At 42.5% G+C, this 16,152-nt stretch overlaps 1 protein-coding gene across 3 annotated transcripts in view; it reads left to right on the top strand.

Moving 5' to 3' along the window:
* Window positions 1–16,152, top strand: part of NEDD9 (neural precursor cell expressed, developmentally down-regulated 9) — a 76,401-nt gene that overhangs the window by 38,966 nt on the left and 21,283 nt on the right. For all 3 annotated transcript variants that reach the window (XM_072853269.1, XM_072853270.1, XM_072853268.1), the window contains exon 2: window positions 13,832–14,272. In XM_072853269.1, coding sequence (XP_072709370.1) covers window positions 13,832–14,272 — 441 coding nt within the window. The remainder of the gene's footprint in view (window positions 1–13,831; window positions 14,273–16,152) is intronic.

Raw genomic sequence — 16,152 nt, 5'->3', positions numbered from 1 at the left:
GATGGGAGAGTATGTATCTGGCCAGCAATTCCAATGCCCTTATCTCAGGCAATAGAATTGTGACAGAAGCAAAAGGGAGAAGACATTATCATAACAAGGCTTTTGTACAGCTTGTTGGCTGTTCACAAGCAAGACAAAAAAGAGGGGGAAGGAGAAAGGGGGACTTATCTGTTTACTAAAAGATCCAAACAGTTAGTGAAAGAGGAGAGGAAAAGAAAACTACATTCCTTACCTCATTTAAGCCAAAAGGAATGACGTAGATGTAAAGTATGAGGTCTTGATTATCTATTTTTAGACAATTTGTTGGGCAAGGAAGAAACCCAAGTAAATAGGGTTGGAAATGCCTGCTATTTGTGTTAAGGCACAGTCCTGTAATATATAGACTTGATTACAATGCCTGCATGCCAAGACAAACAAAATAGTGTCACTAGGAAGAAATACTATATTCCCAACCAGAAATACTTGTGAAAAGCTGCTTGTAACCCTGGCAATGAAAGACTTTAAGTGTCGGGCCATGTCAAGGGAACAGAACTGCCTGTACTTTACTAATCAAATCCTCTCTGTTTATTCCTCACACTCCTCTTTGTTTTCCTTTTTTTTTTTTTTTTGCTATCTCAGCAATCACAGGGTGACAATCAAACTTAGAAGTAAACAGGAACCATAAAACCTTGTAAAAGGTAATACTAGAGGAACAAACCAACAAAGGGAAAATCTGTCCAAGTTTGTGTCGTCTCTGTTACCATCGTGAATTTGCAATGGAAGTTTCGTGATTTTTCTCTCCTCTGTGCACGTATGGAGGGAGGTGGCAGAAGTCTAGCAGGGTCAGGCCTAAATCAGCAGCAGCACTAGTGAGATGTAGCAGCAGGACTGCCTCCTTCCCACAGCTTGAAGGGCCACTGCCATTTTCAGATTCCCGCACTTTCCCCACTGTGGCCTCTGTGTGCCCCCCCTTTCCTCCCCCCTCCCTCCCCCCCCCGTAGACTTATAAGCCTCCAATTTTGGAGGCTTGTAAGTCTCCAATTTTGTAAGTCTCCAATTTTGAAGGAGACTTATAAGTTTCCTTCAATTTTGAAGACTTATAAGCCTCCAATTTTGCATCAAGTATGTATTTGTATACTTAATAGAGGTAACTGCCTCAATACCTCAGGGTATTTGAGAAACTCCCACAATAGAATTTGTGTGCCCTCCCAAAGACTTGGTAGGATAGCAAGGTGCTGTTAATTCTCTTTTACAGATGGAGGTACTGAGGCTTAGGGATGTTACAGGACTTGTTTCAGAGGAAGAAGAGGAGCCATCACAAAGCATTACAGCTAACAGCATGCAGTTTTTTTGCATGATTTCTAAAATTCTATGTATTTATGCTAACAGCTGCTCATGAGTAATGTAGCTGTAAGTCTATTTCATCAAGAAACTGGTAGTCTAATCTACCTCTGTCCAGTGGTTCCTAGTATATGATGAGGAAGCAGAACTGCCACATGAACAGTCTTCCTTACATTTTTGATAGTTCCAATTCAGTTTGACCCTAGATAGTACAAGAGGCATTGGATACTAATGTGGGGGTTTTGCCTGTGCTTTTAAGATCCTGCTAGAGGCTGCAGTCACATTAAACTATTAGTTTGCCTTGAGGTACCTTGCCTTAACATTAGTCATTCCAAACAGTGCCATACTATCAAAAGACCCTCTCAGAGGGGATCCTACCAGATCAGAGAGCAGGAGAACTGCCTAATAGTAAGACTTTATGGAAACATCTTCTGCAAAGGAAAAAATAAAAGTATATTTCAGGAGAGTTCTGCACCCTTCTAAGCCGATAACCACCATTTTGCAGAATACAGGCTAGCCTTTGGAGAAGTCTCATGAAGTGTTATTGTGAACTCATTAAGTGTTGGACCACAATTCGTAAGACCACATGCAAGCTCACCTTTGGAATTGTATGATCTGAAGCACAGCAACAAGCAGGGTTAGAAGAGATTATACTTGCACTGATACCTTATCACTGAACATTGAACTCCTACGTGTAGTGACTCAGAAGTAGTTTATATTATTGAACTGCCTGTGCTCCATTACAAATTCCAGAGTCATTGCAGCAAGGCCACGTGCGTCTAGTGACCCAAGTAAAAGTTCGAATGAGGTAGTTCTCCTGAGTCACACACACCTCCATGTACCACTACTGGAGTGGATGTACCTATCGGTTACTTTTGACAACTTTAGAAATGGTAGGAGACAAGAAACGTATTTGTCTTCTTGCAAAGAACTTGCACTCATGGTAGTCTTTGGCCAAGCATGAGGTCCTGCTCTTGCACAGAAGTGCAGGAGAACAGGATGTTCCCTCAGTATCTGGAAATAGCAAACAGCCTTGTGCTTCTGTGCATACAAAGAGTAGAAAGCCATGACTGGAGCATAGGGCTTCCTCCTTGTCATATTGCTGTTATCAAACATGTTAGGGGCATGGGAATGACTTGCATACAACAGATGGGCTTAGGTCACTTAGGGGCCTAGGTAAAGTTACTTTTGTTGTGCTTATTTTCTTTGGACTAGCTTATAGCAGACATTTAAGTATTTAAATTCCATTCATATCAACAGTAGGTAGGAACCCACCTGTCTCTAAGATCTAGAGTTTAATTTCATTTTTAAAGCAATATAAGCACTTAAGAGCATGCAGAGGTGTCTGCCTTAGCTGCAGCAATGGCGGAGAACCCTTTTCTTCTGCTGTTCCCGTTTCTGGCTGCACTTGATGGAGACAAGTAGCTGAACTTCTTGAGACACTGAAGTCCACACACCTCTGTAGGAGCCCACATTCAGTAATGTTTGGAATCGTAAATGTGCAAGTCACTTTTCAAGATGCTTCTTTATGTAATACGTGCTCTCTGAGCATCCATGAAGGCAATGGACATTTACCTATTACAACAGTACTGTGACTGCTGAAAGATGCTTTATGCTAGGCTTGATCAGACAGTCCTCTGGGACTGTACTACAAAAGAATATTTATGGCATGTATTCAGCAGTATTTGTTAAGTTGGGCTGCTGCTCAGTAAAGCTGCAATTAGAGGTACTCCTTGCTGCCTGTAAATGGCTGCAGCTCTCGGGATCAGTGAAGCTGGGTCACTTTATAGCAGCTAAGGGTACAGCCCTTGAATATTGCTGCCTGTCTATCACAGGCTGCTCTTGGCAAGTGACCTTTTTCTTCTGCCTTTTGGTCTAGACATTACAGTAGTGGAAACTGTCTTAATTTTAAGGAGTTCATTTTTCCACAGTAGATTTGGACATAGCTTGCGTTTGACAAGAAACAGGACTGCTAAAGCTATAGTTTGCAGTTCTAGAAACACAAGTGCATAGCATGACAAAAATTTTATATTTTTTTTTCTCTATAGGGATGAGGCCCATTCTCACCTTTCTATTTTTGTGTTTGTTTTAAAAACACTTAATTCACAGTCAGAGTGGATTAGCCTGCCTGGAAAAGGAAGAGTAATAAGAATGGATTTACTCTACAGGAATGCAGTCAGCACATCAGAAGCCCTTTCTTAAGTGGGCCTCATTCACGGCAAGGTTGAAATTTTTAGCAGAAGCGATAGTGTGTATCATTTGGTGACAATAAATCTTAGAAAATGCTGAAGGATCCTAGAAGTAAATCTCAATTTCTCCTATGAATGTCCTGCTTATTTGAGGGCAGGGGGAAGAAAATACAGACCATGAAAATTCAATTATTCTCTTTCAAAGGAATTTTTTTGATCCAAAGGGTTAAGTACAAAACAACTGGAAGTGTGCACTCTGTGTTTAACATACAGCTTGCAGTAGGTAGAGTTGTGAATGCCCTTGTCCTATGGACTTTACATCCAGTTAAAATGCTTAGGGTAATAAACCAGTTTTTACTGTTATAGAAGGGCCTAGTTTACAAGCAGATATGTTCTCCTTTTTCTCTCTCCCTGCTTATACTGCTTTATCTTGTTCACAGCCCAGAAACTGCAGAAACCAATCTCTCACGTGATCAAGAATACAGTTAAAGTTGTGTTTCAATCTAAGACTAAGCATAGTAACTATAACTGGTTAAAACGCACCCACGCACTCTCCCTCTCCCTTCTCCAGGGGTACACTTCACTAGAAAATCTCAGCTTGCCAAAATTGAGCTGTTCTGGGAGGCTTGTTGACTTTTGGCCAGTGCCCTGTGGTATGGAGAAGACCCTGACGGAACCTGGCAAGCCTCATCTGCCAGCCAGGCCCTGCTCCCCTGGAAGTGTGTCTGATTCACAGGCAGCTTGCTGCCTGTCACCCCACCAGCCTGCTGAGGGCTGGCAAGAGCCTGGAAACATGAGTTCCCAACCTTGTTTTTTCTTCAGTAAGCTGGACTCTCAAGGCATCCCAAGTTGCAGCTGCTGTATAGTATCCCAGATGGTGACACTAAAGTGACAGAGAAGGGTGGCTTTCCCTTCTATGGAGAATTCTTGGAGAGACTTGGGGGAAGAAGAGCATGTCCCAGTTCAGCTAAGTTCTAGATTTAAAAAATAAATAAATAAAAATCATACTTTCCAAAGCTGAAGACATCAGATGAAGACAGAAATAAGTTGGTGGCAATACTGAGGTCCTATGTCTACACAGCTATGGTTTCTTGACAATCGAGTTGTGATTGTTTCCCCAGAGCTGCATAGAAAAGGGTTAAATCTGGGAGGAGAGTTGGTTTTTTTTTTTTAGGGAAACTTTGTCTGGGAGAAGACTGCTCGCAAATGCCAGAAAATGGAAAACTGAGAACTCAAAACACACGTTTCAGGATTCTTTCTTTCTTTCCATCCTTTTTTTTTTTTCCTTCTGCTCTGCTCCTTCAATTCTTAAGCATTCAACATCCGATCTCCTTTCATTAAGTTTTTAATTGCTTGCCTGAGGGAAGGAGGTTAGGTTTTCCATCTGCTTTTTGATTTTGATGTACTGCGGCTTAATCACAGTGAGATCATATTTACTCCAAGGCTATTGTTTGCATGCCTTTTTTTTTTTTTCTTTCTTTCCCCGTTGATGTCACAGAAGGCACACAGCCCTCAGACAGATTTGAAAAGGCCTTTTAAAGTCATGGAACTAGATCACACCCTTCCTTGGGTGGGGGAAAAGGAAACTGGTTACAGGGGTAAAACATATACAGAAAAATTTGTGAGTTAGGTGTGGTGGAATTTCCCAAAATATTAATAGGTCGTGAAGGTAACTCAGGGGATGTGGTTTGCATTCCCAGAAAGAGCAAAGAAAATGGTATTTCAACACTCCTGTAAAACCCCAGAAACTCAGAGGGCAGGGGAATAACATCAGGATATGTCATCAGTAGATGCCTGCTCTGCTTCACTGTAAATGTTACTGTCGCTAACCATATCTGCCTTCTACAATAGCTCCAAAACAGAGTGGGTGGTCTCACAACACAGGAGCAGCATGCATTAATCTCAGGGGTGTTCCCCAGGGCTGAGTGAAAGAGTATTACCTCAGATATGTGCTTTTCTAGCGTAGCTATGACCCGTTGCGTCTCACTGTACAGAATCCAAACAGAAGGTTGCTATGTAGTGAAAGGGAGTTGCCACTTCTGATAAACTCCCCCTACATGCTCACGGAGCACCTCAGAGGTTTTGTGCAAGTCAAGTGGTGTTTGTGACACAATACATCCACCTTTCACTGCATCAGAAACAGAAAGGGTAAATCAACTCCTTATTTAACATCTGACCTAAAATTATATTTCTATGGTTACCTTTGTAATGCCCAGGAAAGCAGAGCAGCACCCCCACACCTCACATCCCCTCTAACTAAAACAAAATAAAACCGGCCAAGCCAAAAACCAAAACTCAATGAAGAGACAGAAGAGTATCACCCAAACAAACAAACAAAGCCTGGCTTCTTGTCCTTCTAGCCAATGTAGAGTTATCATTTTGTTGTTCTTAATAGATACAAAGCCAGAAAACTTTCTTTTCAACTCACTTGTCCAGTTTGAAATGTCAAGCACAGCAATAAGCTGATGCACTCAGTGCAGAACAATTAAGTATTTTATTCACACAGGCCAAAGCTTCAGTTAGGATCTCTTGCTCTAACCTTTGTTTTCACATTTTTATGTTTTTTACACCACCCCACCCCCCCCCCTTCCTAATTCCTTCCTTTGGATTGACGCGTTTGGATTCCTTCCCAAGTTGCAGGTTCACTGCTGTGCCTTGCCTACAAAAAACTGGATACACAAATATCTCCTATTTGCTTAAAATAGAACAGCTACACTGAAACAAAAAAATGTTCTCAGACCAGAGAGCAGTCGATCTCTCACATGTTTAAGTTACATTTGAATCCCAGTCTTGGGTGAACTGATGGATCACATCAGCATCTTGAGCAGGAGTGTGAAGTGCCTAGGCCCTAGCTGATCTGCTCACTGCCTGCCTGCCACCCCTGCGGGGTAGAGTATTGTGCCTGCAAAAACCAACGGTGAATATATCCAGAGAATGACAGCCATAATGCCTACTTTGGCTTACCCAAGTGTGAACCAGTAAGGAAGGGACGTTCCCATTTTTCATCTTTACTTTGTGCGTAAGTGGTCACACTACAAAAAAAAAAAACATCCAGAACAAACTCCAAAATTCAGGCCTCTCAGACCAGACAGAGCAGCTGGGACCACTTGGTGGAGCACTGAAATAAGACACTTGCCTTTCTGCCATGCAGACCCAAGGTTTTCCACATCACAACCTCCAGGCAGCTTGGTGTACTTTAGCATGACTGACAGCTTCTGTTCCAGAAATGCATGGGACTAGACCGCAAGGATACTTAGGGTGGATGAAGATATGTCCTCCTTAAGGCTCTGCTTAGGCTGTTAACCTCATAGCTCACTCTCTCATTAGCTGTAAAATCAGCCTCCCAAATCTATGCATGGAAAACTGCCTTAATTTCCATCCAGCAGGACTTGTAATTATTTGGGCTAGCAACACTTGACCAGAAAAATATCTGCATTAAAACAAAACTTGGTTTTTGGTGGAAGAAAGCAAGAGAGTGCCTAAAAAGTAGAATTGTGGGCTTTGCCTGTAAGAGTCAACTGAAACATTACTATGCTGAGCATTTGCAACCAGGCTCCCTCTTTTGTTGTTAGATGTGAGCCAAGGAAGCTCACAGCTCCCAGAGCCAGCGGGCAGACCCACAGTCTGAACTAGATGCTAAGGGCTTTTCAGAGTCCTCTTGCTGAAGTTGTGGTAACTGCAACACCCCGGTAGCGCAGCGAGCTCTTTCATATATGTTGTGGTAGCACTTCCTGCCTCCTCTATATAACTATCGACTTAAGATAAAAAGTAAGTACCTGCACAGAGCTTGTTGCTGGCAATTAGCTGTTACAGGTCTGCACACATGTGGGGGCTGTTGCGGCCAAGCAGCAAGGTGCCATTTCACAGTCCATTCGCCATGTCAGTGCCCACAGGGACATGTCTAAGAACATGCCAGTGCAACTTTGCGTGTACTAGATAACTGCCTTTGCTGTTCACACTGCCTTCTTCCAGGTTTGAGGAGACCAGCAACAGACATTTTTCAAGGCTGAATGTCTTATTCAGTGACCTCTGTCAACTTGTATTAAGTAGCCTCATGAAAAGTTGCTTATTATAGATAGACCTGTTACCTATTGTGCCTCAGTAGTTTCTTTCCTTGCAAACACAGCACAATAAATTCTTTATTGCAGGGCCAGTGACAACGAGAAACAGAAAAGGAGATGAGAGCTAAAAAGCACCAATGTTAAACTGTCCAATGACTCTTGCACTGAAGCCCTTCTGTCAGAAAGCACAACAGAGCCTGAACTTCCCTCTCTTCTACCAGTACTGCTTGTAGTCAAACTATTTCTCTCAAAACTCAACTCTTTACTGGATTTTCAGATTGTTTTTTCAGTCTCACAGGCAAATCATTACTATTAGCCTTATTACAACAACAAGGGTATGCAAATGCTTAAGCTTACTTTGGAATGGCAGTGATTCATTTTAAAGAAACCTAAAGCAGAAACAAGGGGAACCAAAAGGAGAGAGGAGAATCTCTATTAAAAGTATTATGTGATGGATAATTAAAAGAAGCCCAGCCAAAGTGAAGCTACTGGTTTGTGCATAGACAATCCTTTGGGGTGTCTCCCCCCACCTTTCCTTCCTTTGTTCTTCTCTTCCTTCCTTCTCCTAAGCTAGCTAAACGTAGAAGAGAAGCCATTTTGCATTTTAAGAAACAGTTTGTCCAATAATAGAAAAAAGGGGTCCCACCCTTTTTCAGTTTAAGGGCAGAGGTGATTTCCCTGGTTCTATTTTCACATAAACTCTACGCATAGGAAGCAGTATTTAAAAACAAGACAAAGCAGAACAAAAAAGCACACCCCACCAGCCAAGCACAGAACAGGGATCAGCATCCACAAGCCTGCGTGCTCTGGAACATCCTCATATTGCACCTCTGAGGGAAGCGACTGAAATTCTTCGAGCTTATGGTTGGTTGAACCGTTTCCTCGAGCGTTCATTCATTGCAGAGCTGGCTGACGAGTCAAGTCGGCAGCCCTGCACTAATAGCTTGGCACCGCAACACTCAGCCCTTAAAGAGTCCATTGTATTTAATCTCATAGCGTGTCATTTATTATTCCTGTGTTTGCTTCCATGGCTGTGGGCACCTCACGCCCTCTTGTTACCCACGTCACTGGATGTGTTTACTCTAACAGAAAGAGTAGATGTTTCCACCACTCTCTTTAACTCTTGCCTCTTCTGCCACTCAGCCTCATCAACAAACAGCCTTTTCATCCTCCAAGCCACAAATTACAGAATTCTATCAGTTCCCTTTGCTGCAGGGAAGGCCAACCCAAACAGATCATATTTTTCAAAGTATTTTTATGCATCTTTGTTCAGCTGCAGGCATGTTAACCATCAATTGCAGTCGGTTAAGGAGAGAGGAGACATCTTTGACTGTTCTATAATAAACCTCATTTATGGATCTGAATCTGGCCTGTAATCCCTTCAGCATCTGAGAAGAAAAATAGTTTACAGGGTCTTTTTTTTTTTTTTTTTTTTTTTTGCTTCAGGTTCTCCAAGTAGAACAGCTGACAACTTTCAGGGCAGCATCTTTTGCTCTCAGTCAGGTTTTACTAGGACATGCATTCTGGACACAAAAGAGAGAAAAATCTAAGGTGTGCAGAGACTGAATTATGCCTTTCTGGGGTTTATCTAATGGACTTGCAGCTGGCATTAAAGGAAAATTTAGGTAGAAGTTTCAAATCCCAGGTTCACTTTACCTAGAGAGAGCTTGAAAGCTTTAATTTTGTCTCAACCAATGTAGAAAGTTGGGACCATGGGCACTGTAATCTGCATTTAATCTAGAGAGTATCCATTTCAGTTTTAGTTCTTTTAGACAGAGTTTCTGACACAAGGCATCAACAAAGTCTGGTGAGCCTTTTCCTGCAGCACGTTCCAGCTGAAATCCCTGGGCAGCAGTCATTAGGGTCAGGCTCCCTTTCGCTTTGACCTGCTGATGACTGGGGTAGCACTTTATTTAACGGAAGACTGAAAAATTTCCTTTTTTTCAGTGATTTTACAGAAGATGCTTTCTACTGCACTCAAGAGTCCAAGGTTAAGAGGAATTTAAGTTTCTTCAGAACAAATGGGTTTTTTTTGTTCTGCCTGTACAGAGTATTAACACAGTGGGGGGCTGACCCTGGCTTTGACTTCCAAACGTCCCAGTATTACTAGCAAGGCTTGAGGATACGAAAGCTGAACTGAATCTTTCCAGTCAACAATTAGTTGCAGAGAAGCACTCATGAATTGAAGTATGGCTGCTGTAACACAGAGGGCTCAGGAGAATGGAGCTGTATATAGACCACAGGTACTTTCAGATTTTGAGGAGAGCACCACTGCACCTATCATGCAGCTAATTTAATTGGACCAAAGGAGGGCAACAGAGACTTCCATCCTTAATCTTACTAAAAGAAGGTGGTAGCTGCCAATATGTTCATTTAATGGAGCACAGCTGATTTCTATGGCAAACCAAATTTTTTTCCCTATCTAGGATCACATGATTTCTCCCCTGCCATTACAGAACTTGAATTTGTAGTTCTGAATCTGTTGCTCTCCTTTTTTTCCTTTTTGTATTAGAAATATAAAGGGACTTCTGTGCAACTTGCCAGTTGCCAAAACAAGCTCCAAGACAAGTTTCTCATCAGCCCTTTCTCTGTTGCCAATTTGTTTAGGAAATGGACGAGGGTTTTTCTAGCACTTAGTCATACAAAAAGGCCACTGCTGTGCCTTTGCCTTCTCATATCAGATGTTAGTGCTTCTTTGATGCCTATTTAACAGACAGATGAGTGACAGATCCATGCCTCCAAGAGCAAGTCCTATTAATTCCAGATAACGCTCCCCAGCTGATAAGACCAATGAGAAAGGACTGTTGTGAGATGTGAGCTATGATGCCCACAGTATCCAAAAGTTACTAGAATTTGTCAAATCAATCCAGATAAAGCCCACAAGTGTTGCAGCGTGTCTTCAATCAGGACTTCTTTCTGTGTGTGGAAAAGTAGAGACTACCATTCTGATCAACACAGAAGGTTAAAGGTACTTCTGTGGTTTTCAAAAGCTTTCCTGATGACCTTCTGCGGTGACAATTTCATTTTTCTCACAACTGACTCAGCTGACTAATGAAAGCAACGGTGACACTGTTCCTGAAGCTCGTATTAAGAAATCCTGTGAAGGAAGAATGAAGTCAGAGAAATACTCAAGACACAGAAGGTTTGCTTAGCAGGAACAGTGCCTATGTTGCTGGCAACAAGCAACAGGCTTAGTGTTTCTGGTCCCAGTGCTTATTTGGAAGAATATTTTGCCTGCTTCACTGCTCCATCAGTGACTGATGCTGGTAGCATGAGTCCGGGCTATTTAAAAAGCCTTGGGGAAATTGCTGTGAAACAAGTGGCAACCAATTAGTATAATTCACATGCTGGTGCCTGAGTTAACACTGACAACAAGAATCTGAAGCTGTTTGCAGCAGAGAAGTTCTTGAAGCACATCCAGAAAGTCTTAACATGCTGCATGCCAGGTGGTGAGAAGGTCACTGGGACAGAGATAATGAGCAACTGGAAAAAAAAATTCACATGGGAACTTTTATCTGCTCTAATTCTACCACCATTCCAGCTTTGTTCTGAGAATTGCTTTGCTGTAGAAGCTAAACAGGCTTTTCAAATACCTTTAATCACCAAAGTATAGAAGAATAAGCATTTACCATTGATTTAGCCTTCTTGTTTTCTGCCCTCCCCCCCATAATCTTCCTCCTTCTTTAAACATTTTCTGCAAAAGTCTCCTTTAAACAGTCAGTTGCACAGGCTGAACTAGTCATGTGAGTAGATTTCGCCTGTGAAAGACACATTAGAAAGAAATGTAGAAAGGTAAGAGATTAACTTGAATATTCAGACTAGACAGGAGCTTTTCTTTTCTGAGCTCCTTGGGCTCAGCTGAGCAGCCAGGTCAACACAGCAAGAGCATAGATGTAGCGTTCAAGAAGAGACCACCGGTTTTGACCGTGCTAAAGAATAGTTTTACAGTTCTGCCAAGGCATGAGCAGAATTGCTCCCTGCTTTATCTCTATTCACATTTCTTAGTGTTGTTGACTGATGAGCTGAGTAGATGTACATCAGAGAGAATGGTGGGCCTCAGTGCTGCTGTTTACGTGGGATTTCAAAATGGCAGTCCTGCTTTTCCAAGCCAAAGCTTAATTTATACTGACCTCACTAATGATGCTGATGAAAGGCAAAGCCAGTGTTTCTCATACATTTGAAAGCTGATCCCCCATTCAGAGAAGAGAAAACTGATCTCATGCACCCTGTTTCAACACCATATCTTGGGAAAAGCATATTCATCTACCTTTTATGTGACATCTGAGCTTCCCCTTTCTTCATCCACCAGTGAGCTCTTCATACAACCTCCTGGCCGCAAGCTACACTTAAGAAAAGTTGAACAGAGCAATGTCAAATGGAAGTCTGCTGTCTAGATGAAGCACAGAGATGATGGGAAGTCATCAATGTGTGTCAATGGGAAAAAATATAACAAGTGGGGGATAAAAAAAAAAAGTTTTGATATGTCCAAGAAGGAGGATAAGTATGACAGATACAACCACTAAACTGTACTTGATACTGTCCCTTTAACAGAGGGAAGATAAATCTTCAAGGCATCTGCATATCCTGTCTTACAGTGGATTAGCACCATTTCAGTTTGTGTACTGCATCCAAATACTTTAGCTAGAACGCTCCAGATCCAGGGCTCCCTATATTTTTTCAAGTGCTTAAAATTACTTTATAACCATCTCTGCTGACTGCCTTCACCGAGAAGCAGGCAGGCATGGAGCAGTTGTTGCCAGCGCATTTGGAAACATCACCAGAGCCAAGAAATTCAGTGTTCACGGCCTTTATGAGGGGTCCAAGAATGTCAGTACAGACAGCCTGCCTACTTTCCATTGAATACCTAAGCTTGGCCAGTTATTCAGAACTGGATGTGCCATACAGGCCTGCAAAGAAAGAGAGAAGGGAGCTGATTCAATCTGTGAGAGGAAACGGCACTTGTCAGTAACATATTTGTACCTCACAGAGCATAATCTTACATCGACTTGGAGTTGGCTTAAAACTTCTTAGCAGAGGTACTGCTGGTAGCATAGCCACAACAAAACAGAGGTCAGGGCAAGCTGCAAAGCCTGCCTGAAACATGAGGCAAATGCTTGGGAGTAGACCTGTGTGAAGTTCCCTATATTAATGTTACCACTCTGCTTGACGTGATCAAGCAAAATGCGTATAAGAATGCTTAAACTATATTGACACAGGTCAAAGACACTCCTTGGCTGCCCTTAGACTCCTCCCAAGTTACATATAAACACACTCTATAGTAATGCTTAGTACCTAAATTCTTATGCTTTTTGGCATGAGAACAGGCCCATATAGATTGATACAGGTTTCCCAATGGCAAAGGCATGACTCCAGCTGGGGTCACTGGGCACATTATTTTTTAAAAAATGTTCTCTTCAAGATCTTTCTATGGAGAGTGGGACTCTGAGGAACCTTGTCCTTTGAGGTGGGGTGTTGGCTTTTTTTTTTGGTGGTGGTGTTTTTGAGGCAGTGGGAGGAGGAAGCTTTTTACCTTTTAAGCTAGTGCTATGCTGTGCTGTGCCACCAAGGAAGTTTAAAGAATGAGGAGGCACAGAGCTACATGCCAATGTGAGCATCGTCGTTAAAAAACTGTGATATTTTGTCAATTTGTATTTTAGGTCAGTTTTTCTCACCAGGTGGTCTACAGATCCCTGACTTTAAGGAGCCTGCAGGTGGCAGCTAGGAAAAGCCAGCCCGCTGTCTTTACACTAATGGGATCTGCACCTCTACTGGAAAGTCTTTTGGAACACTGCAGATGTAAAAAAGTTTGGAAACAACTGCTCTGGATTATGTCCCCGAGAGTCTTGTTCAAGTTTTATTTTAAAAATCAGCTAGCTAACTGTAGCAATACACAGAGCGCAACAGGGAAATCAATGTCAAGAGATGAAGGTACAAGCCCCCAGTCACAGGAAGAGCATCTCAATGCCAAGAGCAGAACTCTCCTGATTTCTCTCTGGGTGAATAGACCATATAAAGAGCTTCTATCTGACCTAGTATTACTGGTAAAATTCTCACTAGCAGTGCTGCTAATGCATAAGCCTCTCATTTCTCCAAACTGGGACAGAGGAATCCTGTGCTGCATTATTTTCTGTGTCATTTTGATTTTCTGCACACTTTTTCCAATTCAGTTCTTATTTGTCTCCACCTAGAATGTGCTTGAAGTTTTAGGAAAAAATCTAGCTTTTTTGTTCATTTGTTTTTCTTGCCCTTCTTTCTCCACAGAATCTTATGGCAAGAGCCCTGTACGATAACGTCCCCGAATGCGCAGAGGAGTTGGCCTTCCGCAAAGGAGACATTTTGACAGTGATAGAACAGAACACTGAAGGTCTTGAAGGATGGTGGCTCTGCTCCTTACATGGCCGGCAAGGCATCGTTCCAGGCAACCGTGTGAAACTCCTGATAGGTCCAGTGGTACAGGACAGTCCTTCTGGCCAGGATATGTCCAATTCAGGATTGATGCATCAATCCTTCAACCAGCAAAAGATCTACCAAGTGCCAACCTCACATGCCTCAGCACGGGACCCTGTCTACCAAGTGCCACCTTCCCATCTGAATCAGGGAATTTACCAAATACCCACTGGTCACGGTCTAGTGGGACAAGATATTTACCAGGTGCCACCCTCCATGCAGAGATGTATTGACGGTCCAGCTTTGACTAACAAGGTGCGTGCATTTGCTTTCATGTGATAGCTCCAAAGGAGGTCACTTGTACTGACCACCAATGAAGTTGTTAATGTCTAGTGACAGCGTGTGGACTTTATATATATATTTATCCTTCCTATATCTTAACTATATAAAGTTACAGTTGTAACTTTACTGCTGTGGGAGGAAAAGAAAGGCCCAGTTCTTAACAGCTTGCTTAATTCACAACTGGGATACATGGTAGAGCATTTTGGAGCTGTGCTACCGCAGCTGCTAAAGGTGAGGGAATCTTGTGTCTTGAATCTAGGTGATCTTGTGTCCTCACAGGCTCCCCAGGGAGGCTGAAGCACATCTGGCCTATGGCACTCTTGCATTATATGTTCAGAAGAGAGCTGCTGCAGTAAGATTAACTCGCCCACAAATTAATGAACAGTTACATTATCTGCCCAAGTAATTTTTGTTTAATTAAAGGTGATGTACTGCCTTGCTGCAAGAAGTCCCAACGGGTCTAAACTACAAAGAGAAAGCAATGATTGATGTGACAAGGGCCATACTTGGAAGAGTGAGGGAGCAAGAGGATGATGATAACGAGGGATGTTTTAATACCAAACCTGAAGTTTATAAGAGTGCACTTGATGTTCATCTATAGCTAAATTTCTTGACTGAAAGCGGGAGCTGCAGCAGCTCCATGATGCAGCCATTACTGCAGCAGCTGAGAGCTCCGAAGGCTCCAGTGAGAGGCGTTGCGTTATGTGGGTCCCCCCTTATTCCTGCTGTCACTCTCAGGCTCTCCCCATCTCCTGTCACTCCGTCATTTTACCTTCACATGGTACCTGCCAGGTACCCTGGTGGCACACAGTGCCTTGGTGGCTGAAAAGGGTTATGGAAGGTACCTGAGGGAGGGAGGAAGGAGATTCTTCTGGCCTTCCGGAACTCTTATTGCCAAGCCAAAAAGAAGTTCCTACAGTCCCTCCATTCCCAGCTCAACAGCTCCAGCTATTAGCATCCTCCTTACCTTTAGAGCTTAAAGCATAGTATTTATATCCAAGTTACGTGAGCAGATGATGTCTCTGTCAGGAAGTTCCTGACTGGCTTAAACTTTCCTCTCCTAATTTAGATTGGCAAGACAATCTGTTTCGGGTTTTTCCCCCACCTCACTCTCAACTCAGCCTTTTTCATACCAGAAGACATCTTCTAATGCTTTTATTTCCTTGTTATAATTTCATTTTGCTTGATAAGAATAAATGGATTTTTTCCTTCTGAGCAAGAGAAAAAGATCTGTGAAATCATCCCAAGCCAAGTATAAAGAGGTTCGTTTGCTCAGCTTTTCCACAATTATGCTTTGTAGGGTGTACAGAAAGGTCAAATGAGAAAATTGCACTTGCTGCACAGGTAGAGATAGGAGCTTTGTTGGAGCAATTATGTGGATTTTATTGAGAAATCTCACATCCTTTCTCTCCTTTTCTCCTTTCCCTATAGGCTAGATATAGTGAAATCTTTTTCAGGGGCAGTATAGTTTACCTATCCACCATAGCATTTAGATACCCTCCAAGGTAGTTAGTGAACACATGGTAAGTAGCCTATTGATGGGACAGCACAGAAGAGATCACATTTTAGTGTATGTCTGCATGAAACATTACAGCGCTCTGCAGAGATGACTCAGCTAGCGGGCTTGGGCTACAGGAGATGCACCACTCTGCAGAGCTGAACTGAAGTCTGTTGGGAGGCCCAAGATACTAGCTTGGAAAGTGCTATGTACTTTAATTTAGGACCTGACCAGCCTAAATGACCATTAGCATAGTTTACTTAGCATAATGCAAGTGTGTGTGTACTCTGCACAGTGTAAGACTGAAAGGAAAAAATTCACCAACTGCATGCGAAATCTCTTCTCCCTCCTCCTG

The sequence above is a fragment of the Ciconia boyciana genome, chromosome 2 (genome assembly GCF_034638445.1).
Source record: "Ciconia boyciana chromosome 2, ASM3463844v1, whole genome shotgun sequence".
Lineage (NCBI taxonomy): Eukaryota > Metazoa > Chordata > Aves > Ciconiiformes > Ciconiidae > Ciconia > Ciconia boyciana.
This window is presented reverse-complemented; position numbering and strand designations above follow the sequence as displayed.